The sequence below is a fragment of the Tursiops truncatus genome, chromosome 2, assembly GCF_011762595.2.
Source record: "Tursiops truncatus isolate mTurTru1 chromosome 2, mTurTru1.mat.Y, whole genome shotgun sequence".
Lineage (NCBI taxonomy): Eukaryota > Metazoa > Chordata > Mammalia > Artiodactyla > Delphinidae > Tursiops > Tursiops truncatus.
Genome location: NC_047035.1, coordinates 54,654,796 through 54,679,981, shown reverse-complemented (window position 1 = coordinate 54,679,981; position 25,186 = coordinate 54,654,796). Strand labels below are relative to the sequence as shown.

The 25,186-nt window shown below is 34.7% G+C and overlaps 1 protein-coding gene across 5 annotated transcripts in view; it reads left to right on the top strand.

Annotated features, from left to right (window-relative positions):
* The window catches only part of FANCM (FA complementation group M), a 54,898-nt gene extending 30,907 nt beyond the window's left edge, over window positions 1–23,991 (top strand). For 3 of the 5 annotated variants that reach the window (XM_019923958.3, XM_019923957.3, XM_019923962.3), the window contains 11 exons: window positions 502–657; window positions 2,392–4,309; window positions 8,702–8,799; window positions 9,036–9,104; window positions 10,763–10,882; window positions 11,613–11,769; window positions 14,416–14,522; window positions 16,478–17,041; window positions 20,340–20,715; window positions 22,322–22,613; window positions 23,641–23,991. In XM_019923958.3, coding sequence (XP_019779517.1) covers window positions 502–657; window positions 2,392–4,309; window positions 8,702–8,799; window positions 9,036–9,104; window positions 10,763–10,882; window positions 11,613–11,769; window positions 14,416–14,522; window positions 16,478–17,041; window positions 20,340–20,715; window positions 22,322–22,613; window positions 23,641–23,779 — 3,996 coding nt within the window. In that variant the 3' untranslated portion in view covers window positions 23,780–23,991. The remainder of the gene's footprint in view (window positions 1–501; window positions 658–2,391; window positions 4,310–8,701; window positions 8,800–9,035; window positions 9,105–10,762; window positions 10,883–11,612; window positions 11,770–14,415; window positions 14,523–16,477; window positions 17,042–20,339; window positions 20,716–22,321; window positions 22,614–23,640) is intronic. The other 2 variants (XM_019923961.3, XM_019923960.3) reach the window with 2 other exon arrangements.
* The last annotated feature ends 1,195 nt before the right edge of the window (window positions 23,992–25,186 follow it).

Sequence of the window (25,186 nt, the reverse complement as noted above, 5' to 3'; positions counted from 1 at the left end):
TCTTGAGAATTTGTATTTTATTCACTAACAGGGAAAGTGAGAAATGGCAGTAGGCATGAAGAATTGGGATCAGTATCACTGAGAGATTATGACTGCCTCTTTATTTGATTATAGAATATAAATCTAGCATAATAGTAATTTTGAAGCCACACATTTTCTTAAATATTTGCTCTTAACATGGGACTATATAAACAGGAATATGGCGAACTAGTAACTCATATAACATTTATTTATTTGTGTATTTCATTTTTAATGACATTTATTGTTTTCTTTCTAATTTTAAAAGCAATACATGTAACAGTTATTTTAAAAATGTGTTTAAAAGGACATCTTTGTACTTTATAAAAGTATTTTCTTTTTTCTCCTGAGATTTTAGTTGAAAATACCTAAATGAATTAAAATTATTTATGGTAGGCTATCTGTATATTAAGTATTTTTTTAATCAGTGTGTGAAATCTGAGTATGTGTGTTTTTATTATGTTAAATTTATCATTAATCAAGACTCAAGAACCAACCACTGGAATTCATCAACTCTCTCTCTCTGAATGGAGACTGTGGCAGGATCATCCTTTACCTACATATCAAGTCGACCATTCAGATCGATGTCACCATTTCGTAAACATTATGCAAATGATAGAAGGAATGAGACATGAAGAGGTAGGGTTCTACTGTAACTTTCTCTTGCTGGTATGCCAGTGAAACTAGAATACTTAATCTTTATTCTTCTTAATTTGAAGTCTTTATTATAAGAAACAAGTATTTATTATAAATAATCATAGCTAGACTATTTTTGTTTTTCTATATAGCTTCTTGTGATCTCAGTGAGGAGCTAGTTTTCTGTCTTAGGAGAAGTAGACCTAGTTAGAAGAATGTCATCTGTGAATATTGATAGATCAGAGTAAAATTTTAATATATTTAATGATTTTAAAAAATTTTCTTTTATTTAAAATTTTTTTTTGACCATGCTGCATGGCTTGCAGGATCTTAATTCCCTGACCAGGGATTGAACCTGGGCCCCAGCAGTGAAAGCATTGAGCCCTAACCAATAGACCTCCAGGGAATTCCCATTTAATGATTTATATAAACTGTTTGTAAAGCTAATTTAGGATTATTGTTAGATTGGGATCTGCATAAATGTTTTCTATCATATAGGTTATTTGGTATGTCTCTTTCATCCTGGTGGTAGTTTAGAGATTTAGTGATTTCTTGAGCAGTTTCCTGATTATTCTTCCTTGAGAGAGTCAGAATGATGAACGTATTGAGTGTGAAATCCAAAATGCCTGGGTTAGAAGCCCAACTTTACCTCTTACTAATTGTGCATCTGTAAGTTACTTAACCTCTTTGTGCCTCAGTTTTATCTGTAAAATGGGGATAATGATAATACTTTCTTCATAAGATTGTTGTGAGGATTAAGTGGCTTAATACACATAAAGCAATTAGAATAGAAACTGGCACATAGTAATTACTCAATAGATTGTAGCTGCTATTTTTATTAGCTGTTGTTCATGAATACATGTAAATAAAGTAATTATTTTTGGACCCCAGCAAAGCCTATGCATCAAAGTAACACATTTATTTAGTGCCTTCTACATGGCATGGTTTGTTCTAGGCCCTGTGGCTACATTGGTGAAGAAGTCAGATAAAACTTTCTATAGGGAGCATATATCCTAGCAGGGAGACAGACATTTTCACATTAATATTTACTGTATTTATTATTCAAATACAATAAGCAATACTTAATTGCTTAAGTCCCTGAAGAGTAGAAGAATCCTGACTAAAGTGGCATTCATGGGCAAGAGGGAAGGATGAGTCAGGGATGGTGGGGACTGTAGTTTTAGATTTAGAGATAAGTAAGACTTGGAAATTCACTAGAAGTGTTCTTAGGAAATTTGTTAAAAACAGTATATTCTAGCTTACAGCCTAGAAGACATACAGGTACCATTATTTCAGATGTTTCAAAAGCTGTTCTTAGTTTACCTTCATCAAGAGAGTAAATTTAACATACATATGTGTGTTTTTCATTTATATATATTAATTTCTTAAATATCTACTTTTAGAAAATTAGAATAATTGTTCAATTAAATGTCAGAAGTGAAAAAAGTGTTTATAATCATATTCTATGTATTAATTTGTACTTTCTCCAAATAGTTATCATGGGTCTCTCATGTACTGGGTACTGGGAATACAAAAATATTAACTGATAAAAGATAATTTATGATAATTTTGCAGTAGTGTCATTTCTATTTTGTTTGACTTGGAATAAGTTTTTAAGGTATAAAAGATCATTTGAATAATGTAATGTTGTTTAGAAAATATTTTAGCAGAGTAAAACTCATCTTTAGAATTTTTTTTTCTATTTTCCTATGAATTTTTCATTTTCCTTCTTTATAGGGAGAATGCAGCTATGAATTGGAAATTAAATCTTATTTACAAACGGAAGATGTTAGCTCAACATCTAGTGCTCCCAGGAATGAATATAATCCTTTTGCCAATGGCATCTTTACTAGTAACAAGAAATCTTCATTTACAAAGAATATAAATCAAGGCAAATCACTCTCAATAACGGAATCTGATGAAGAATGTGCTGAAATTTTTAAACAAATTCGTATCAAACCAACTGAAATTGCTTCTCTAAAAAGAAAAGCTTCCAAAGAACTGAAAAAAGATCAACCTAAAAAAGAACATAAGGAGGTTGTTATGGGGCCTTTAGATACTGATGGCAGTTCTACTGCTAAAAATATTTTTCAGGTAGACCTACTAAATGATAAAAGAGTATCAGATACAGATGAAGTTGCTGCCACATGTGCTATCAGTGAAAATGTAGGTAATCGGTCATGTGGATTATTAGCAGATTGTCAGTTTACAAATAAATCTACTAGTTCATTTACTGGAAAATTTTTAGATTCTGGTTATAACAGTTTCAGTGATGAGAAATCTCTTTCATCTAGCTTATTTTTTCCATTTGAGGATGAGCTTTATATAGCTAGAACAGATGACAAATTTTATAATTGTCATTCATTAACAAAAGAGGTGCTAGCTAATGTAGAGAGATTTTTATCTCATTCTCCTCCGCCTCTTAGTGCACTCTCAAATTTGGAATATGAAATTTCTAAGGGTTCTGCACTTGAGAACTTGCTTTTTGTACCCTACACAGAGTGTTTACAAAATGACAAATCCACTTGTTTGATGTCACATTCAACTATAAATTCTCAACAGAATTTAGAATTGAGTTCACTTAAATTTATTACTCATCCTTCTGAAAAAAGTTGTCTTTATGGTACAATTAATGATAAGATTTCTGCTGAACCAAGCTTCTGTTACTATAATAAAGTACATAAAGATATTAAAAATGAACATTTAGTATCCAACCATCATATTCAAATAAACACTGGCCCTCCAAAGTATTTTGTTGAAGAAAAGAATCATGATGTTGATAACAGTGGCCTCCCAATATTGCATACTGATCAGGATGAGAGTTTGCTATTATTTGAGGATGTTAATACAGAGTGTAATGATGTGAACCTTCCTCCCTTGAACAGTAAATGCAAATCTTTATGTGTGTCAGACAAAACTGCTCTAAGTGAAATGGCACTGGGCTCTCAGTTCTTAATTTCTGATGAACTTTTGTTAGGCAATAATTCTGAACCCCAAGATCAAATTATCGGTGATACGAATAGTTGGAAATCTCATGAAGATTTGAGAGGTGTACATGAGGAAAAACTGAAGAATGATGAATATGGTTTTGACTGCTCTAAGGATTTATTTTCTGTTACCTTTGATTTAGGATTTTGTAGTCCAGATACTGATGATGAAATACTAGAACATGCATCAGATACAAATAAGAATAAAATTTTAGATGATCTATCTGGAGGGTGTTTAGACATTAAGGAGATAAATGATGCGAATTATGTTTCAAATCAAGCAGTAATATCAAGAGACCATGTTGATAGTTCTACGAGTGAAACCATTACTAACCCATCAAGTGAAGATAAGCGGAGTCCAACTTTTGCATGTTTTCCAATGAATGCAACAAAAAATAAAGAATTTATGTCTCCTGGTTATTCTCAATTTTCATTGCCAGTAAGAGAGAAAGTTATGAGTACACCACTTTCTCAATCAAACACGGCGAACTTATTTTCTAAGAAGAGAATAGAAATGGCTAGGAAGTCAGATTCCAATAAGGGAAAAATAAATCTACAAAGTTTCAAAGAAACATTGAATTCAACTTTCGATGATTTGGGACTTTCTATAGAAAAGGCTAACAGCAGGGAACAAATCAATCTGCATCAATCCTGCCATTCTGCTAAAGGTAAGATTCCATCTTTATAAAATACAAATCTTTCTAGAATGATTACTTTGGATCATATTCTATAATTTTTCAAATGTAGTTCCTCAGTATATGGTGTATTGAATTAGGTAATCGATGTACTATATACTTCTTAAGTTGATGCTTACTGATCCAGTATTTATTTTATCTGCATATACTTATGGCATGTATGCCATAGGAAAGGTATTATGCTAGGCACTGTGAAATGTAGAAGTGTAAGATTTGGCTCTAGCCCTTTATTGTAAAACACAAACAAATGTGTGACATATACATTCAGATACCAGTAAAACATGGAAATAACTACCAAGTGAATAATAAGATGGCAGACATCTAGGAGGTTCAGAAGATGAAAACATTTTGAACTGGATTAGATTGGAAATGTTGACTTCAAAGGAAGGTTTCCATTTTGGCTCCTCAGGAATATTCATGATTTGGATATGCTGAAAATAATCAGGAGGGAATTTGGATGTTATAAAATGGTGAAAACAAAGGGAAAGAAGGAAAGTGTAAGATTTTGGTGGGATAGTATAAAGTAGAGGATTTATATAGCAAAATTTAGAAATAAGACTGTATTTGGAAGATTGAGATAAGACCATAGCAGATCTATAGGAATCTTTGGATTTCTGTGATTTAATTCTACAGAAAACCCAGAAAATAGATGTTTAGTGTTAAAATGATTTAAGTATCCTTTAGATCCTGTTATAGAACCCAACTCTAGTTTGTGTATAGATTATTATAGCAGGCTATTTATGAATTTTATTCTTTATGGCTGAGGAAAAAGAATAGTTGTAGGGTAAAATGAGAATTTCCTTTGTAAATCTTTTTCTTATCTGTTCTCATTAGCATCAAGGGCATGATTAATGAATGTTTTATTTAAGATAAAAACTTATTTAAAATAAGTTCTGGAAATACAGTTGATTTTTAAAAACTGACTATTCGGGGCTTCCCTGGTGGTGCAGTGGTTGAGAGTCCGCCTGCCGGTGCAGGGGACGCAGGTTCGTGCCCCGGTCCAGGAAGATCCCACGTGCCAAGCAGCGGCTGGGCCCGTGAGCCGTGGCCGCTGAGCCTGCGCGCCCGGAGCCTGTGCTCCGCAAAGGGAGAGGCCGCGGCAGTGAGAGGCCCGCGTACCGCAAAAAAAACAACAAAAAACAAAAAACAAAACTGACTATTCTGCATAATTCTGGAGGTACTCTGACGTGTATTTTTACTAAGTATGTTGCCTGTGATCCTTTAATATTTGCTTTAACACCTTTATATTAAGTCTGTGTTAATGGGTGAGATAATTTTTCTTTGTGTCATATTTGCATTAAAACTTTTTTTCTAGCATTGTACTTAACTACTAACCATGGACAATATAATTCTGAATACATATACATTAAGGAACAATTTATTAGGGAATATTTACTTAGTATTTATTATTCCACTTAACTGAAATAGAAGACTTAGGATAATTTGCCTTGTTATATATGTATACAGTAATAGTTGATTAAAACACCACTAAAGCAGTTAAAAGGAAAGCCTCCTGGAATGACTTGCTTATTGTAGCTGAGCCCTGCATTTAACTATGGCTTCCATAGAAGATAATGAAAAAAGGAAAATGAGTGGAATTATATAGTGATCATCTACAAAAAGGATTTATTCAAGTTTATCTGTCTGGGTAGATGTTTTACTAGTATAGAGTGTGAGGAGAAATTTACTCTGTGAGTTTGTATTTGTTTTTTATTGCTGTGTAAAAAATTACTCCCCTTAAATTAGTGGCTTAAAATAACATCTCACAGTTTCTGTAGTTTAGGAATTTGAGAGTTGCTTAACTGGGTGGTTCTGGCTTTCTCTTAGGGTTATAGTCAAGATTTCACTTGGGGTTGCACTCATCTGAAGACTTGACTGGGCATGTAGAATCTGCTTCCAAGATGGCTTATTTGAAAGTGGGGGAGGGTGATGGGAGGCACACAGGAATCTCTGGTCCATAGCAATTCTAAAATCTAGCAGAGCTGAGATTGGAAGTTTCTTGATTAGTACTCAAAGCCTGCTAATAATTCTCCATGGTTCTTGGCTTTGTACTCTGGAAGCTTGGTTCAATTTTGTAACAGGTAGCACCTGTGGAGTTTTCTCAGCCTGCTTCCTTTTAGTGAAAATTTGGGGATCCAAAGGCCTCTTTTCATTTTGTACTGTCTCTGCCCCTTTTAGTTGTAACTGGCTGTGTTTCTTCGCTTATAATTCTCATAAATCTTTGTGGATCTCTTGTGAATCTTATTTGAGGTTCATTCCATTAGACACTAGCTGTGCCCACAAATCTTTTGGAGGTAAGTCCTTCCCTACCTTTGGCTTCTCCAAAGCCAAAGATGTCTAGAGATAGTTCCTTAATCTTCTTAGAAGGCCTGTTGTTTGAGAGGAAAAGTAAGAGACATCTTTAAAATGTTTGGAGGGCGTTTTATCTGACTGAATGGTACTCTAAGGTACCACCTTTGATCTTTCTGAGGTCTTAAAGCATTTGCAGTTACACTTTCAGCACCATTTGCACAATAGCTTCTTAGCAGTCTTCTAGATTAGATCTTTGCCTGGAACATTTCTTAATTTAATATTGTTTGCCAGCTGGAGAAGCTGTTAATCTTCAAAACCAGCAAGTCTCAACTGTTTCCTGTTTAACAGTACTTTCTTTAGTTCCTCTCTCTCCTTTCACATTTTACTTAAACAGGAAGAAGCATAGGTAATACCTTAAATATTTTGTCTGGAAATCTCCTTACTTAGATCACCTCATTCATTAGGTATATTTTCATTTGGGGTTTTTTTTTGGCCACGAGTCATGTGGGATCTTAGCTCCCAGACCAGGGATCGAACCCGAACCCCCTGCATTGGAAGGCGAAGTCTTAACCACTGGACTACCAGGGAAGTCCCATTAGGTACATTTTCTACTTTCTGTGTTACCACAATGTTGCTAAACTTTCTGGCACTACATTAAGGATCCTCTTTCCTATAATTTCTAATAAGGTTTTTCTTACTTCTTTCTAAGCCCTCACCCATGGCCTCCTAAATGGCCATTAATCTTCCTACAAACAATTCCTTTGAGGCTCTTCAAGCTTTCACTAAAACTTTCCTCAAAAATCCTTTCAGCTTCTGCCCACTCTCTAGTTCTAAATTTATGTCCACAGTTTTGGGTTTTGGTATGGTAATTCCCTATTTCCAGGTACCAAAATCTGTGTTATTTATCTCTTGCTGCATAACAGATTTCCTCCACAACTTAATGACTTAAAACAACATATATTATTTCACTGTTCCTTTGGACAGCATATATTATTTCACCATTTCTTTGGACTCTTTAGCTCAGAGTTCTGACTACGGATATTTTACGAGGTTGCAGTCAAGTCGTTGGCCAGGGCTACAGTTATCTGAAGGCTTGAATAAGCTTGGAGGATCACATTGCCATTGGTTAAGAGGCCTCAGTTTCTTGCCATGTTTGCCTCTCCATTGGATTACTTCCTCTATTATTATATAGCATTTGGCTTCCTCCAGAGTGAATGAGGCCAGAAAGAGAGCAAGGATGAGACCTCTTATGACCTAGACTTTGAAGTAACACACCTTCACTTCCATTATATTCTTCTGTTAGAAGCAAGTGACCAAGTGTGGCCCACCCTCAAGGGTAGAAGAATTATGATCCAACTCTTAAAAAGCAGGCATATCAGAGGATTTATGAACATATCTTAAAACAACCACAGGGCTTTTATAGAAGGTTTCATAAAAACACATAAAAGGTGTCTTCTGTCAAAATTTTATGCAAGTACAGAAATAGAACTTTAAGTATCTGAAAACTTGAAGGATTTGATTTCACATGAATGTTTTGTTTTTTAACATTCTTTCTACCCACGAATGTCTTGTTCCAATTACAACATTTGGGTGACTACCAATTTTTATTTTACACTTACAACACATATGTATATGTATACATATGTACATACATACATTAAAAAATCTTTTCATATATTGTTTTGTAGCCTTCAACTAGAAAGAGAATAAGACACAAAGGGCAGAAAGACTATAGTAGATTTTAGAGATGAATTCTAGAATGAATAAAACTAATAAAATTGTATTTTGCACTCTTCTGGACTTTTTTCAGTTAATTTGTAAAACTGAACCTGAGTTAAATATATGTTTATTACCAAGAGTTATCATGTCTTAATTTCTTCACTGGCATTGTTTTTATTTTTCTGTTTTTTCCCATGCTGATTTTTGGGCCAAATTTCTAAAAAACTATCTTGTTTGAGAGTGAATAAATGTTGAGATTGCCAGAAACAATTCTTATTGGACCCATAAATAAAATAGATAGTTGTGGTTGGATAAACTAAAATCTGTTGACCAGATTCATTATTTTTAAATAAGTTCTAGATGAACAGTTAACAAGCAGTGAAAGTGAAGATGATGAGATTTTCCGAAGAAAAAGTAAAAAGACAAAAGGAAATGTTTTGGAGTCCCCTGAGGTGAGTCATTCAATAATCACAATAACATGATCACATAAAGTTTTTTGTTCCTCTTATTTTTTTTTTTGGCCATGCCGCATGGCATGTGGGATCTTAGTTCCCCAACCAGGTATCGAACCCACACCCTCGGCCTTGGAAGCATGGAGTCTTAACCACGGGACTGCCAGGGAAGTCCTTTTGTTCCCCTTAAAACTATTTTTTTTTAACTTTTTACTTTATTTATCTACTTTATCTAGAATCAGAAAAATAGCGAAGTTGATTCTCCACTTCATGCTGTCAAAAAGCGCAGGGTTCCTCCAAACAGAGTAAGTAAATAACAAATAATGTATAGTAATTCCTTTTGAAATAAATATCACAAGAGAAATATCTGTATAGATGACCATAGGTATGTTTGATCTTATGGGTATATGTTTAACAGAAAAATAGATAGTAAATACTATGTGACTGGAATTTCTATTTTAATTTTAAACTCCTTCAAAAAACTATTCCTATTTTTGTCAGTACACTCCAGCAATTCAGATTAAATACCTACCTTCAGATTAAATACCTGTGTAAGATGTTGGGTATACTGTAAAGATTATTTCCTCGTATTGTTAAGTCTGCAATCTAGTAGGAAGGATAGATAGTAAGTGGATAATTTCCATATAATTTTTTAAGTTAAGTGATAAGAAAAGATAAACCCTTAACCTAGACCTTGGGAGTTCCGGCAAGCTTCTTGAAGATAACAGCTTACTTAAATCTTAAAGCATCTGTGGCAGTTAGGGAAGAGAAGGGAGAAAGGAAGGCATTCCCCAACGGCTTAAAGAAGGACACAAAGTGGGGAGACAGCATCTCTTGTGGTTGGATTGTAAAGACAAAAAGTACCAGGAAGTAAAATTGGAGAAAAATCTGGGTGAGTTTTTGGAAGGCCTTATTCTTTCATTTGCTTACTGAATGGGCTTGAAAGAAGGAAAAGAAGGAGTCCACGATGACTCTCTGGTTTTGGCTTGGGCTAGTTGCAGATGTGTCACATCTTTAGAGAAAACAAGAAAGAGTGGTAAGTTCAGTGTTGAACATGTTTGAAGTTCATGTGGGATAGTAAAGTGACAGTGTCTGGCAGGCATTGACAACTATGAGAATGTGAAATCTGGGTCGGGGGGCAGGTCTTAAGGCTAATAGTATTCATTTGTCATCAGTTTATAGCTGATAGCTAAATTTTGAGATTAGGAAATCTTGTGTGTTTTAATTCTCTAATACAAACTAGTATAATTTGTGCAAAATTAATTGAAAATGCAGTCAGTCCATATTAACTTCGTATACGCATATAAAACTTCATTAGAAAAATTGCTTTAACTTGCTACTTGAACTAGAATGTCTGATTGACTTACTAGAAGTGAATTAAAATATTGATAATGCTGATGCTCAATCTACTTTAACCTAAAATTATTCCTGTTAATTGAAATTATTTTGATAAATTTCTTTTGATTCTTTTGATTGGTTTTATATTATTCTGTAAGAGATATTATAGTAGGTTTCATAGTCAACATTTGTTTTTATATTGGTTTCTTAGTTTGAAAGGACTCATGTATGTTTGGACTAATTTTGATAGCTGTATTTACAGACTTAATTTTTTTTTTGTGAAGCCCTTTAGGGTCTTCTAAAGGAAAGAGTTAAACTAAAAACACAAGTTTTCATCGGATACATTCAATTTCATACAAAATTAAATGAATACTATACTAGTATTACTTATATTACCTAATTTATTATTTTAGTACTTAGAATTACCTAACTTTTAAATTCTTAAGTATTGTGTATTTATAACATGGCTCTGAGTTGTAAGAGCATTTTATTTTTCTAACAAGAAAATGTTAGGTCAACTATTTAAAAAGGAAAAATGAAAACAGAAGCAATAACCCTTGAGAAACACATTAAGATACAACACTCCAATTATATTTTCTCATGTAAGAATTTTATTGAATTTTAGTTAGATTTATCATCTAGCGATGAGAATGAGAATTTTAGCAAACGAGATCCACAGTCAGCAGACTTCAAGGATCATAATAAAAGAGGCATCAAAGTCCAAAAGAGACTGAGTCACCTAAAGGTAAACTTTTTTCCATTTCTTATTTTTATATAAATATACTATATATTTTTTTAATTAGTAAAGAACAGTAGATTTTACACAGAAGTAGATTTTTCTCTATAATTTCTTATAGTAAAAAATCCCAAAATTAAAAATATTTTGACACAAATTTTACTTTTTGTATTGGAATTAAAATCTTAAGGTGTGGTATTTTAGTTTCTCTTTGTGTTTTGAAATTATCTTGCAGTGTTGTGTTATTTTGAATGACTAAATGAAGAAACTTCAGTGTATTGAGGATTTAATATTCAAATTGAAGAAAATATAGAGACAAATCTGAGTTTTAGAATATTTGCTTTTGTAATAATTATATTGTTTTTCTTATCTCTATCCAATATTCACATTCTTGGAAAAGAATTCTCAGCACCTTTTTGTCTGATCAGTCTTTCTGTGGTACTGTATTTTTCCTGGAAAAAATTAATTAGCTGAAAGACTCAGGAGACTTTATGCTTATTAAGAAACATTCAGCAAGCTGACATGCTGACTTGTACTTTATTTTATTCATAACAGAATTAAAAGAAGAAATTTTAAATAGGTATACTACTTTATTATTTCTTCTTGCAGTTTTCTGTTTTTATTATTTTTGATCTTAAAAGCACTGGCAAGAAATCCATTTTCCAGAACTGTTTCCAGTTATTTGAAGAAATAAAATGATTTTCTTAAAGGCATCTTCCTTTTTTCTCATTTATCTTAGCTTGTAGCTAGGAAGTTTTTAGATGATGAAGCAGAACTTTCCCAAGAAGATGCAGAATGTGTTTCATCAGATGAAAATGATGAGTCAGAAAATGAACAGGATTCCTCATTACTTGACTTTTTAAATGATGAGACTCAACTGTCACAGGCTATAAATGGTAAGTGATATAATGATGCTTCTTTTTCTTTTGATTTTCAATGCCTTTAATGTGGTTATACTTAAATATTCTAGTCAGTTTCCAAAGAACTTTGACTTTAAAGGGAATTAAATTTGTCGTGTGTAAAATACTTGGTCGTTTTCATTCAAATTCTGTTAATATTTGCTTTATGTGAGAGTTGATTGTTTATAGGCTTCTGCTAATTTGCTTATGTCTCTCCAGAATGACCTAGTTGGCTCAATGTCAGATGTTCATTTAAACAAGTATTTAGTGCCTACTATGTGCCCAGTACTATGTAAGGTTCTTGAGAAAGCTGCATCTGTGAGCGAAATGGACAAAACCCCCTTCCCTTATGAAGCTTACATTTGAATGGAAGAAGACAAGCAATATACATAATAACTAAATTATTTAGTGTAAGATGAAAACTTTACAGAAAAACAAAAAGAGTTGAGTAAGATGAAGATTTGGAGTGGCAGAAGTTAGGGGTATTAACAGATAAGCTGCGAATTTAAGTAAGGTAATTAGGGGTAGCCCACATTGAGAAGGTGACATTTAATCAAAGACTAGAAGGAGATGAGGAATCCAGCAGTGTGACACAAAGCTAAATTTAAAACCAGCTGAGACACAAAGCTAAATTTATTAAATTTGCTAAGGTAAGGGAGATCTACTTTTAGAAAACAGTCTCCCCAAACAATGCTTGAGCAGGTCTTCTATACAATATATTAAGAGCAGATGATTCAGATTGGCTTTAATAGAAATGGGAAAGATTGTGGTGGGCTCTTCTGTATTCTTATCCTTCACAAATCTTGCCATTATTCTGCTCCTGCAGTGCCTGATATGATTTGAAACAGCAAAGTTTCCCAAGGTCCGTGACTTTAAAGAAAAAAGGCTTTAAATACAAAATTATCGGTACCATGTCGCTGATACTGATATGATTTGCAGAATAAGGTTTCTTTTGCAGGTCTGTAGTATTGTATAATCTGGTGGGAGAATGTTGATGCAAAGATGACAACCAATGTGAAGGCCCTGAAGCAGGAGTGTGCCTGGCTTGTTCAAGGGAATAGAATTGTGACTGGAATTGAATGAGTGAGAAGGGAAGTAGTTGCAAGTGAGATCAGAGAGTAATGAATGAGCAGCCAGCTCATATTAAGTAGTATAGCTCTAGCTTCTGTGTTAAGAACAGTCTATTTGGGAGCAAAGGTGGAAAAAGAGACCATTTAGGAGGCCATCGCAGTAATCTAATCAAGGAATGTTAGTGGCTTCTACCAAGGTGGGGGCAGTGTGAGGGTGAGAAAGATTGGATTCTGGCTATGTACAGCTGATGGGATTTTCTGATGGATTAGAGAGAAAAAGAGGGAGTCAGTGGGCTTGAGCAGCAGGAAGGACTTTAGTTGCTGCAATTGGGAAGGTTGAAGGGGGAGCAGTTGGGATGGAGAGTAGGGAGATCTGAAACTCCATTTAGAAACAGTATGTTTGAAACGTAGGATTTCAAAGTTTTTTTTTTTTAAGAAAATCTCAAAATCCACATTACCTTTTTTTTTTTTAAGCCTCATTTCTTAGGTACTCTTTGCTATATAACTTTAAAAAATGATAGGCCTATGAATCTCACATGAGTTATGCTTTGTGGAAAAAGCCATATTCAAAAGGTTACATACTATATACTTTGACTTATATGACATTCTGGAAAAGGTAAAACTATAGCAACAGCAAATAGAATAGTGGTTGCCATAACTATGCATTTGTCAAGACTCAGAACTATACCCTAAAGAGGATGAATTTTATTGTATATGCATTATACCAAAAAAAAAATCTATAAAACAAACGAAAAAATATCTCTGAAAGCTCCTTGATTGAGTCCTTTTAAACAGTAAACTGGAAATAAAGATCTCACTAAATTTTGTAGGGATTTATCATGAGTAAGAAGTGGGTAGTTAAGTCAGGAGAATATCTAATAGTTGAAGCTAGCTATGGAATGGAGATAAGGGAAATATTATTCAAAGAAAAGCTTATACATCTTGTCCCAAGAATGATAGTCATTAAATTAGCAATGTTATCCCTCAAAATAACCTGTTAATTAATTTAATCACTCCAAATGTAAGGGGAAATGAGAGACAAAAATTAAAGTTGATTTCTGATTACAACCTTAAAAAAAAAAGATAGGCATAAATTAAAACCTGTGTTTCCTAGTTTTTGCTTGACTGAAAATTATGAAACATACTTACTATTGGTTGTGGCTTTTGATGTTTTTAAGTATAGGTTTTTTTTGCCTGGATTTTTTATGTTTTAGTTTTATAGAATGCTTTCTATAAATCAGATACAGTTCTAAGGTCTTTGTGTACATTTATTTCTCATGAAAAGGCACTCTTCTAATCTTCGTTATCAGAGAAGAGAGATAGCTAAGGCAGAGAGCTTAAATAAATTGTCCATGATCACCCAACTAGATGGTCTGTCAAAGGCAAAACTCCTAACTTTGCATTTTTGAATAATTATTTTTAGACATGTTTCAATATATATTAAATATTTTTTGTGTAAAATAGTTCCACAAGTTTTGAATCATGTGAATTTGGGATAGGTCAAAGTTAAACACTTTGTTAGTTTTCATTTAAATAATTTTGCTATTTGAAATTTTTTTTTATCTCTACACAGATTCTGAAATGAGAGCTATTTACATGAAATCTGTGCGAAGTCCACTGATGAACAATCGGTACAAAATGGTCCATAAGAAACATAACAACATAAACATTTTCTCACAGGTATGAACTATAGAAATATAGTGGAGAATTTCCTGGTGGTGGTGTTGAAATATATCCCTGTTAATGAAGCTTTCATTTTGTTTCTAAAATTGGACCATCAGAACTATTTGCAATAATTTCTACCCTGAGTAAGGAAGGTGGGCTAAATGAATTCTCAAAATCCCTTTTAGTCCTAATTTGATCAAATTATCCTTTTGTTAACTTGAGCTAATTAGAATATACTTTTTAAAATTTTTTTTAAATTTATTTTTTGGCTGCATTTGGTCTTCATTGCTGCATGTGGGCTTTCTCTAGTTGCGGCGAGCGGGGGCTACTCTTTGTTGCGGTGCGCTGGCTTCTCATTGTGGTGGCTTCTCTTGTTGTGGAGCATGGGCTCTAGGCGCATGGGCCTCAGGAGTTGTGGCTCGTGGGCTCAGTAGTTGTGGCACATGGGCTTAGTTGCTCTGCGGCATGTGGGATCTTCCTGGACCAGGGCTCGAACCCATGTCCCCTGCATTGGCAGGCGGATTCTCAACCACCGCGCCACCAGGGAAGCCCTAGAATATACTCTTAAGTTGTTTTCCAATTAGGAGAATACTTAAAGGAAGTGAATAGAACTTTATCATCTACTAGTTAAAATTTTAATTCTTCTATGTTGTCATATTTCTCTTGAAAATTAAGTTTTTCATAAAAATGGTATATCCTAAAAACCATAGATTATTTTTCATTTATGGATAACAATTTCATATTAGCCTTATTTGTTTATAAATTGCCATATTCACCTTGGAAATATGGTCATTCTTATCTCTATACTTTCATTGTGTTTATTATATAGCATTTATCACATTGTTTATAAATTACTGTTTATTTTTCTGGCTACTTGCACTAGACTGTAAATTTCTAGAGGGTAAATCATTCTTTTTTTATTCCCAAACTCCTCATTTTCTTCCATAAAGAATATAATCAGAAAGAAGGTGTGGTATATATATATAATGGAATATTACTCAGCCATAGAAAAGAATGAAATTTTGCCATTTGTGACAACATGGATGGACCTAGAGGACATTACACTAAGTGAAAGAAGTCAGACAGAGAAAGACAAATACTGTATGATTTCACTTATATGTGGAATCTGAAAAACAAATGAACCAACATAAAAAAGAAACAATCATAGACACAGAGAACAAACAGGTGGTTGCCAGTGGGGAGTTGGGGGAGGAGAGAAATAGGTGAGGGAGATTAAGAGGTACAAACTTCCAGTTGCAAAATAAATGTCATAGGTATAAAATGTACAGTGTGGGGAATATAGTCAATAATTATGTAATATCTTTGTACACATTGTAACTAGACTTATCCTGGTGATCATTTTGAAATGTATGTTATGTAACAGGAACTAACATTGTATTGTAGGTTAATTATACTTCAAAAACAAACAAACTAACTCATACAAAAAGAGACCAAATTTATGGTTACCAGAGGTAGGGGAGTGGTGTAGGGGGAAGGAGAATTGGATGATGGTAGTCAAAATGTACAAACTTCCAGTTATAAGATAAATAAGTACTCAGGATGTGATGTACAACATGATAAACATAATTAACACTGCTGTAGGTTAAATATGAAAATTGTCAAGAGAGTAAATCCTAAGAGCTCTCACCACAAAGAAAAACTTTTTTTTCTATTTCTTTAATTTTGTATCTGTATGAGATGATGGATGTTCACTAAACTTATTTCATGATGTAATAAGTCAAATCATTATGCTGTACACCTTAGACTTATACAGTGTTGTATGTCAATTATATCTCAATAAAACTGGAAGAAAAAAAGAATATGCTCAATATATGTTAGTGAGCAAGTGACTGACTTAATAAAGTAAGTGAAATAAATATTCAGAAAGATACCATGAACTTAAAAGAATATGTTAAAACATACTGATTTTATGAAATTTATAATATTCTTATTTTGTATTTGTATTGTAGATTCCTGAGCAAGATGAAACCTATTTAGAAGACAGTTTTTGTGTTGATGAAGAGGAGTCTTGCAAAAGCCAATCAAGTGAAGAAGTCTGTGTTGATTTTAACCTAATAACTGAAGATTGCTTTGCAAGTAGGAGTAAAAAATATAAAACCCGACGTGCAGTAAAGCTAAAACAAATGAAGATGAGACAAAACTGTGCATCTTCAAAAAAAAAATTATGCAGAATTATTTTACCAGATGATTCAAGTGAGGAGGAAAACGATGTAAATGATAAACAGGAATCCAGCACTGTGATTAATCCAAGTGCAGTTACCAAGAGTGAACAACAAAACCACTGTTTGAATTTAGTGCCTTCTGGGTCTTCATTGCAGTCCAGGGACCACTCTAATCCAGTTGTTAATCAGTCGCCAAACCAGAGACAACAGACACCGCTTAATTTAAAGGTTACAGTTTCCGATGTCTCAGACTTCAAACCTCAGAGCCGTACTAAAATTGAACCTACCTCATCATCATTCACTACTGTTGATTCACAGAAAGACTGTAGAAAATTTCCAATTCAGTTGAAGGTATGAATCAGATTAGAGAAAAAAAGCCTTCGTATGATTACCAAAACGTTTTCTTTGGTTTGTTTTTCTTTCTTTTGTGTTAAATAACTAGGTCAAAGAAAAATTAGCAAGTGATAAAATTCTTCAGACAAGAAACCAGCACACTAAATTTTATAGCTGATTTGTAGGATGCTTATTTTTAAAATGTGTTAATAGTTTTCTGTAAGGAAACCTGCTAATTTTATAAAAAGGATATAGGAAATGGGCTTCCTACAAGGTAAAATTAACAGAAATTAAAGCTCAGAACTGGTTTCTCCAGATTTTTTCTTTCCCCCTCTGAAGGCTTCTGGTATGTAACTCTCATCTACTTACTGGGGTGAGGAGTTTAGGGGTACCAGCTGATTTCCTTCCTTTGAATTTCTTTCCTTCCAGAATGGTTACTATTGATGAAGTAATCCCTAAAATCATTTTCAGTTTTTAAGAGTTCATAGTTGCAGTAGTTTTGCTAAAATAGGGGTTAAAGTCATAGTAATAGGAATCCCTAGACTTAGATTTCTCTTTTATTTCAGGTGTTTCAGCCCATTCCACCTTAGCAACATGCTCCAGTGTCCGCACAATGGCCCTCAAATTGGCATTTCTAGTTGTAAATTATCTCCAGGCCTTTTTTGCACAAAGTTATTTCTGGAAGGCATAATTAGATAAAATTGACTAGATTAAGTCTTATAAATAGATTGGAGAAGAGCCAAGTACTTAATTTCCCTGAGCCTCGGTATTCTCAGCTGTATTAGAAAGATAGTAATCCCAAGGGTCAGGGTAGGTAATACTTGCACAGTACTTTCAAAACCAGTAAGCACTCTCTACATTTCTACTTTGCCATGCTGTAACTAAAAAAAATAGATATAGGCTAGTAATATTTTGAGGACTGTGAAAAAGGATAGAGTTTTAACAGAAATGTGTTTTAACTTTTCCTCTACTATCTAATACTATACATATAGTATGATTCTTCTTCAGATTAGGAGGGGAAGGAATTTGAGATAAATTTGAGAAGACAGAAAATAGACTAAATATCCTGTCAAAAACTGTTAGATACTAAAAATGTTAATACTTATTTTGTCATGTGTATTGCAGACAGTATTCCTTGTTTGTCATTTGCCTTTGTTTTGTTTAATAGTGGGTTTTGCCACAGGAAAATTTAACTTTTTTATACAGTTCCAATTTTTTTCTTTATAGTTTCTGACATCAGTGTCATGTTTAAAAAGCCATTTTGTACTCCAAGATAACGAAATATTTCCAATATTTTCTTTTGGTTCTTTAGTGTTCATTTCTTCCTTCATGACATTTATTCCTTTTCTTAAAAAATTGAATATTAAATATATTTTAAAGATTATTCTGAGTGATTAGGACTTCCTCTTTAGCTTAGAATACAGAAAGCTGGAAAGAGCATTGCTCCCATCCTTGTAACAGCAGCCAAAAAACCAGATAATCTACAAAATCATAAGTTTATTTGGATCTGAGGTTGCAGGACAGCCAATTAGCCTGATATCTAAGGAGACAAGTGCCTCCAAGGAGAGACTTGCTGATTTGGGACAGTCACTGGGCACTGTATAATCTGGCAAGAATTCAGCTAAAACATTAATGAATTGCAAAAGGCAACGGGATAGCATGAGCGTTTAGAACCCCTGGGAGTTGCAGAGAGAAGGGTAATTCACAACCACTCGTGGGCTCTTTTCCACAGAGTCATCAGATGGTCACAAGAAAGACTGAGAATCAGAGAAAACCTCCTTCCCAGTGCAGGCCTTGGGGAAGTGACCAGAAGCTACTGTGGAAAAGGCACCAAACCCCATCTAGTTTCTTCTCCCCTATTTCCCCTATGGAGCAAAAAGCATTAAACTACTGGGGGAAGAACAGCAAACCCTACAGCCTCCAGGGCTTAGGTGAAGACCCTTTGCAGATGGAGGAAAGGAATAAGAGAGAAATGCTCTACATCTGAGAAAGGGGCAGGAAAACATCTTGGGCCCAGAGCATTAGAGATCTCTAACCACTGGGGGCAGGGAGAGGGGGAGGATCATTGAGAAGTTCCCACCTCTGAGATCCAGGGACACAATTCCTGCCCAAGACAGGCTGAACCAGGACAATAGAAACCCCCCTCCCCCCACCTGTCCCCACACTCCTAGCACTCCCTCCAACCAGGCTAGCAAGCAGTAAGTGAGAAATAAAAGCAATCTACTGCTGAGAGAGAGACAAGAGTATGGGGAGAAAAACTCTGAGGCACAGGTTTACAAAGAAAAGTTAGAATATTTAGAAAAATCACCTGGCGAACGAGCCCAGACCTCAGCTCAGTTTGAAAGGACTTTGTGATGTTTTGTCATGGGTCCAAAGCTATTTCTGTACTTTGGTAGAGCTCATATTTACCTCAATCACTACTCTCCTACACAAGATGTTTGGCTTTCAACCAAAAGTTACAAAATACATAGAAGGAAGAAAAAAACACATTCTCAAGAACCAGACTCAGATATGACCCAGACATTGGAACTATCAGACAGGGAATTTAGAATAACCATGATTAACATGTTAAAGGCACTAGTGGAAAAGTCAAACAAACATGCATGAATAGAAAGGGAATATCATCCAAGAAATGGAATATATAAAGAACAATAAAGTGGAAATGCTAGAAATGGAAAACATGGTAAAAGAGATGAAGAATGTCTGCAATAGGCCCATCAGTAGACTCAATGCAGCCATGGAAAGAACCAACAAACTTAAAGCTAGGTCAATAAAATTACCCAATCAGAAATATAAAGAAAGAGTGAAAAAACAGAATGGAGCATCCAGGAGCTGTGGGAATGTAAGCAGTAGCCTAAGATACATGTAATTGGAATTAAGGAGAAAAGAGAGCAAGTAGAAGATATAGTTGAACAAGCAATGGCTGAGGATTTTCCAAAGTTAATCAACATTGGCATACAAGTATCTGAGTCTCTGGTTTCAATTATTATGGGTATGTTACCTAGGAGTGGAATTCCTGGGCCATATGGTAATTCTTTAATTTTGAGAACTCTCCCCACAGTGGCCTCACCATTTTTCATTCCCACCAGCAATGTACATTCCAGTTTTTTCACATTCTCATCAACACATTTTCCTTTTTTAAAAATTCTAGCCATCCTACAAGGTGTTAAGTGGTAGCTTGGTCCTTCATCTACATAGTCACTTTGCTGATGTTGAAGGAAGAAAAAAAAGAATAAGAAAAATCAGCCTAGGAGTTAGAAGTTTATGGCGCTAACATATATATAACTGATCATGATTGATGTTTTCTGCTTTTCAGGATACTAGTGCTCTGGAGGATTCTGGCACTTCAGTGGCATACTGTTCCAACTCACGACCACGCTTGGCTGGCACACATGCTTCTCTTAGACTTCCACAGGAAGGCCAAAGAACTTGTATTCTTGTAGACAGTCGTGAAATCACTTCTGGTTCAGAAGTAATTTCTTCCCTAAGAGCAGTTCATGGCTTACAGGTAGAGGTTTGTCCTCTTAATGGTTGTGATTATATTGTGAGTAACCGCATGGTGGTGGAAAGGAGGTCTCAATCTGAGATGTTAAATAGTACCAATAAGAACAAGCTCATTGAACAGATCCAGTACCTACAGAGCATGTTTGAAAGAATATGTGTGATTGTGGAAAAGGACAGAGAAAAAACAGGTTTGTATTTTTAAATGGTTTTGTTTATAAGGCTGTAAAGGAACCTATTATTTGGTTCATTATCCTACTGTCAGGATGTGGGAAGCTCTTAAAATTTAAATACCTGACTCATGAATGTCATTTCATATTTACATAATGCCATAATGTTTTTCATTAGTCATTGTGTTTAAATGCAGCTTGTGAGAATCGAAGGGTGAGAAATTGAAGGCAAGTGAACCAATCATAAGTCTTTTTCGGGGAGCCGCAGAAAGGGTGAGGGGCCCTAAATAAGGCAGCAGTGGGGGAAAGGAGGAATCAGGAGGGAAGTGAAATCAGGAGGTAGCAGGAGTAAGTGGGAGCAATCAAGAATTACTATTGAGCTGAACAGTCTCTTGATTACTGGGCAGTTAGGTAGTGGTGCTGTTCATTGAAATTATGAATATCAGAGAAACAGCAGATTTGAGGGACAAAGAGAGGTTTAACTTTGAATATGTTGAGTTCTCAATGGGTCACTAAAATGGATGCTTAGGATATATTAAAAAATGCAGGCTTGGAGCTTCAGTTAGGGCATTTTTATGGGTAATGTTTAATTGTAATGGGGAGCCCCTGAGAATAGTGAAAAGATCATAGGATATGGGATCAGAAGATGCACTGAGTTCTGGTGTCTCTATAGCTATGTGATACTGCATTGACAAATCACTCCCTCTGAGGAGTTAATAATATACTTTTCCTACTCATCCCGGGGTGTTATGAGGATTAAGTGAAATCATGCAGCTGAAAGCCGCTATGGAAGAATTCAAGGATTATACAGTCATTATGTAAAAGAAAATAATGTAGTTTACATAAAACACTGGTTCAATTTGAGCAACGTACTTTTCATCGCCACTGTCACTACTGAACCATGTGACCTTGGATAAGTCATTCTGTCTTTCAGTAACCCAAATTTTTTTTTCTTTTTTAATTTGACAAGTGAGGGCTTTAGATTAAGTGATCTTTTGGGTCTTTCTAGCGTTAAAATTCTATAAGTTACTCTTTACTAACATATCCTTTATAAAGGAAATAGATTTGGAATAAAAAGGAAAGTAATATGGCAAAAGTTACGGAAAAACATCTTTTTTTTGGCTTAAGGAAGAATGCCAAAAAAAGGATGTAGGTGGAACATGGAAAGAAAATGAATGGGAAAAGTAGGGAAGTAAATTAATAGGCAGGAGTTAAAGTTATAATGGGTATGCAGGGTATTGAGATACTCTTGGAATAAATACATGATAATTTTATATCAGTTAGAAGTAATACTTAATGAACCCTTCGGCAATGCTACCATTATGAATTTTAGAGATAAGTAATATGGTCTTGGCCTTTAGGAATGAATTATCTAGGAATATAAACTCTCCCCTGCCTACTCACCTTCTTCTGTAGATTCCAATTTAAGACACTCATAAAGACCGTTCTCCTTATTTTCTATTTGAGGATCACTTGAAATTTTCAGCGGTAGGGTTTCTCATTAGCATAATGTGGCACTAGTTTGCTTAATGATGTAGATCTTGGGATTTTAATAATATACAGTATTAATGGTCCTACTTAATGTAACTTACTATGGTTTGCATTTTCCTAAATGTAAAATATTTAGGAGACACATCCAGGATGTTTAGGAGAACAAAGAGCTATGACAGCCTGCTGACTACCTTAACTGGTGCTGGAATCCGAATTCTTTTCAGTTCCTGCCAAGAAGAAACTGCAGATTTGCTAAAGGAATTGTCTTTAGTGGAACAAAGAAAGAATGTTGGTATTCATGTTTCAACAGTGGTGAACAGTAATAAATGTGAGGCACTTCAATTTTATCTCAGTATTCCCAATATAAGTTATATAGCTGCACTGAATATGTGTCACCAGTTTTCATCTGTGAAAAAGATGACAAATAGGTATGTGTTTTAATATTTATTTGGTTGCGCAGGGTCTTAGTTATGGCAGGTGGGCTCCTTAGTTGCAGCACACGGGCTCCTTAGTTGTGGCATGTGAACTCTTAGTTGTGGCATGCATGTGGGATCTAGTTCCCTGACCAGGGATCGAACCTGGGCCCCCTGCATTGGGAGCACGGAGTCCTATTCACTGCACCACCAGGGAAGTCCCTGATTTAATATTTTTAAATGGTTACTTTAAAATCATCCTTGAAGGCATTTCATAGGAATTTTTTTTTTTTTTTTTGCGGTACGCGGGCCTCTCACTGTTGTGGCCTCTCCTGTTGCGGAGCACAGGCTCCGGACGCTCAGGCTTAGTAGTCGTGGCACACGGGCTTAGTTGCTCCGCGGCATGTGGGATCTTCCCGGACTGGGGCACGAACCCGTGTCCCCTGCATCGGCAGGTGGACTCTCAACCATTGCACCACCAGGGAAGCCCCCATAGGAATTTTAATATTTTTAAAAATAAAGAGGTATAGTGCCTGTTAGATTCTTTCATTCAGTAAAGACTTTGCTTGTCAACATGTATCAGTCACTGCATTAAGCTGAGGACATTAATGGAAGGAAAAAAAAAAAACGTAGGCATTGTCTTTGAGTAGCTTAGAGCCCTGTGGGGAGACAGACAGCACTTAATTTGATCTTGCAGTCTCACATTTCTGGGCTGGTTAGTTCTGTAACTAGAAAAATGTTCAAGTTGAAAATTTTAGTAGCCTCTAATGATTTTATTGCTTGAAAATCAAACGAAGGCTTTAGAAAATAGGTTAAACTAAAGGCTCAAATAAGATGTTGAAATTATTATTATAAATGATTTTAAATATAGGGAATAGGCTTTTGTTTTATTTAAACTAATGCTAAGACATAATCAACTGAATGTAGAAAACTTGGGAAAAAATGATTTTCTTAAAGGATTTTATGTTTGGTATTCTTTAAGCAAGAATATTGAATTTTATAAGTCAGAAGTTTTAGTATAATGTTTTTGTTTATTTTTCAGCTCACCTCAGGAAATCTCCATGTATGCACAAGTAACTCATCAAAAAGCTGAGGAGATCTATAGATATATTCACTATATATTTGACATGCAAATGTTGCCAAATGATCTTAACAAAGGTAGTTTTAAATCTGATGCATGATCAGACTGCTCAGGTGGGTTGTCAAAGAACCCTCACAATACTAAATGCACTTCAATAATCATTGCTGTGGTTTGTGATTATCAGTTTAAAATATATTAATATTTCCATATCTGTTATTTTACACTGTGTATATTTTTATTTATATAGAATATATAAATGATTAAAAAATCTGATGTTTAATAATCATTTTGGTTAGATAATAAAACTTTTTTATTGAACAAAAAGCTTATTGAAGGTACTATTAAGTAAAAGCTAGAGTGAAAGATATATTTTAGAATTTTCCCAAAGATTATAGTGCTATCATTGTCATTTGTTAGCATTATAGGTTGATGTGTCTGCTGCCAGCTTAATGGTCATAAACAATTTTTCTCACATATCAACTATATTGAATAGATGTGGGTGGTAGGTGTATTGTGAGATAATGCCCCAGTAACTAGGAAAGTAGAAAATTTAACTGAATCCTAGTTAACAGTCTAATCCTAGTAGTATGAACTCTGATCTATACTACTTTTTTTGGTTGAAGTACCATATTCAAAGAAGTGATATCTTGGAGTTGGAACATTTCAGTATAGATGAGCTATGGAATGTGGACTTTCATCGTGACCCATAACAGTGTGTCTGTTATGCTACTAATTGTTGGGTAGTTGAACCAACCTCACAGCAGAGGGTTTCACTTAGACTTGGCATGGACTTCAAAGCTGATCTAATTCAAATTGCTTTTCTCGTTCCTTTCTTATCAGATGATAAACGTGAGGCCCAGAGACAAGTGACTTACTCAAGTTTAGACTGGGAAATCTAGAACAAGAACCCAGGAACTAGATAGTTTTCTTTCACTAAAAAAGTTGCTCTGATCGTGAACTTAGCTCCTTTGGGATAGTATAAATTCTGAATTCTACTAAAGCAGTTAATCTCTTATTTCTGCTGTTTAATAATTTTGTCAAAGCCAGAAAGAAAAGAAGTTCTATAAATTATTGGCTCATGTGCAGTTCTCAATTTGTTCTCTCTCAGGTTCAAATTCATCCTTCAGTATCTCACTCCATTATAATGGACTGGACTTTTTGAGCATTTCTCCCTAGTGAGCATGATTTAAGCTTTGTCAAGTAGGAGGAGGAAAGGGACTTCTTTTTCTGGTTCCAGTGTGCTGTTTTTTTTGCTGCTACTCACTCCTGTTACATGGTATCAGTGGTGCATTGGGTAGGGACATCTGGTGCTCTGTGCCCTGGCTGCACACCAGAAGCATGCAGTCCCTCAACAACCTCATAGTGCCCTGGACTGATGACCTCCTTGCAGCACATCTCATGCAGACACCAATGTCTTCAGATTCTGTGTGTTCACCCAACAGACAAAATATTTCATAAATTGATATGGTTTGAGGGACATAACCTAGAGGATTTCATTTATTTATGC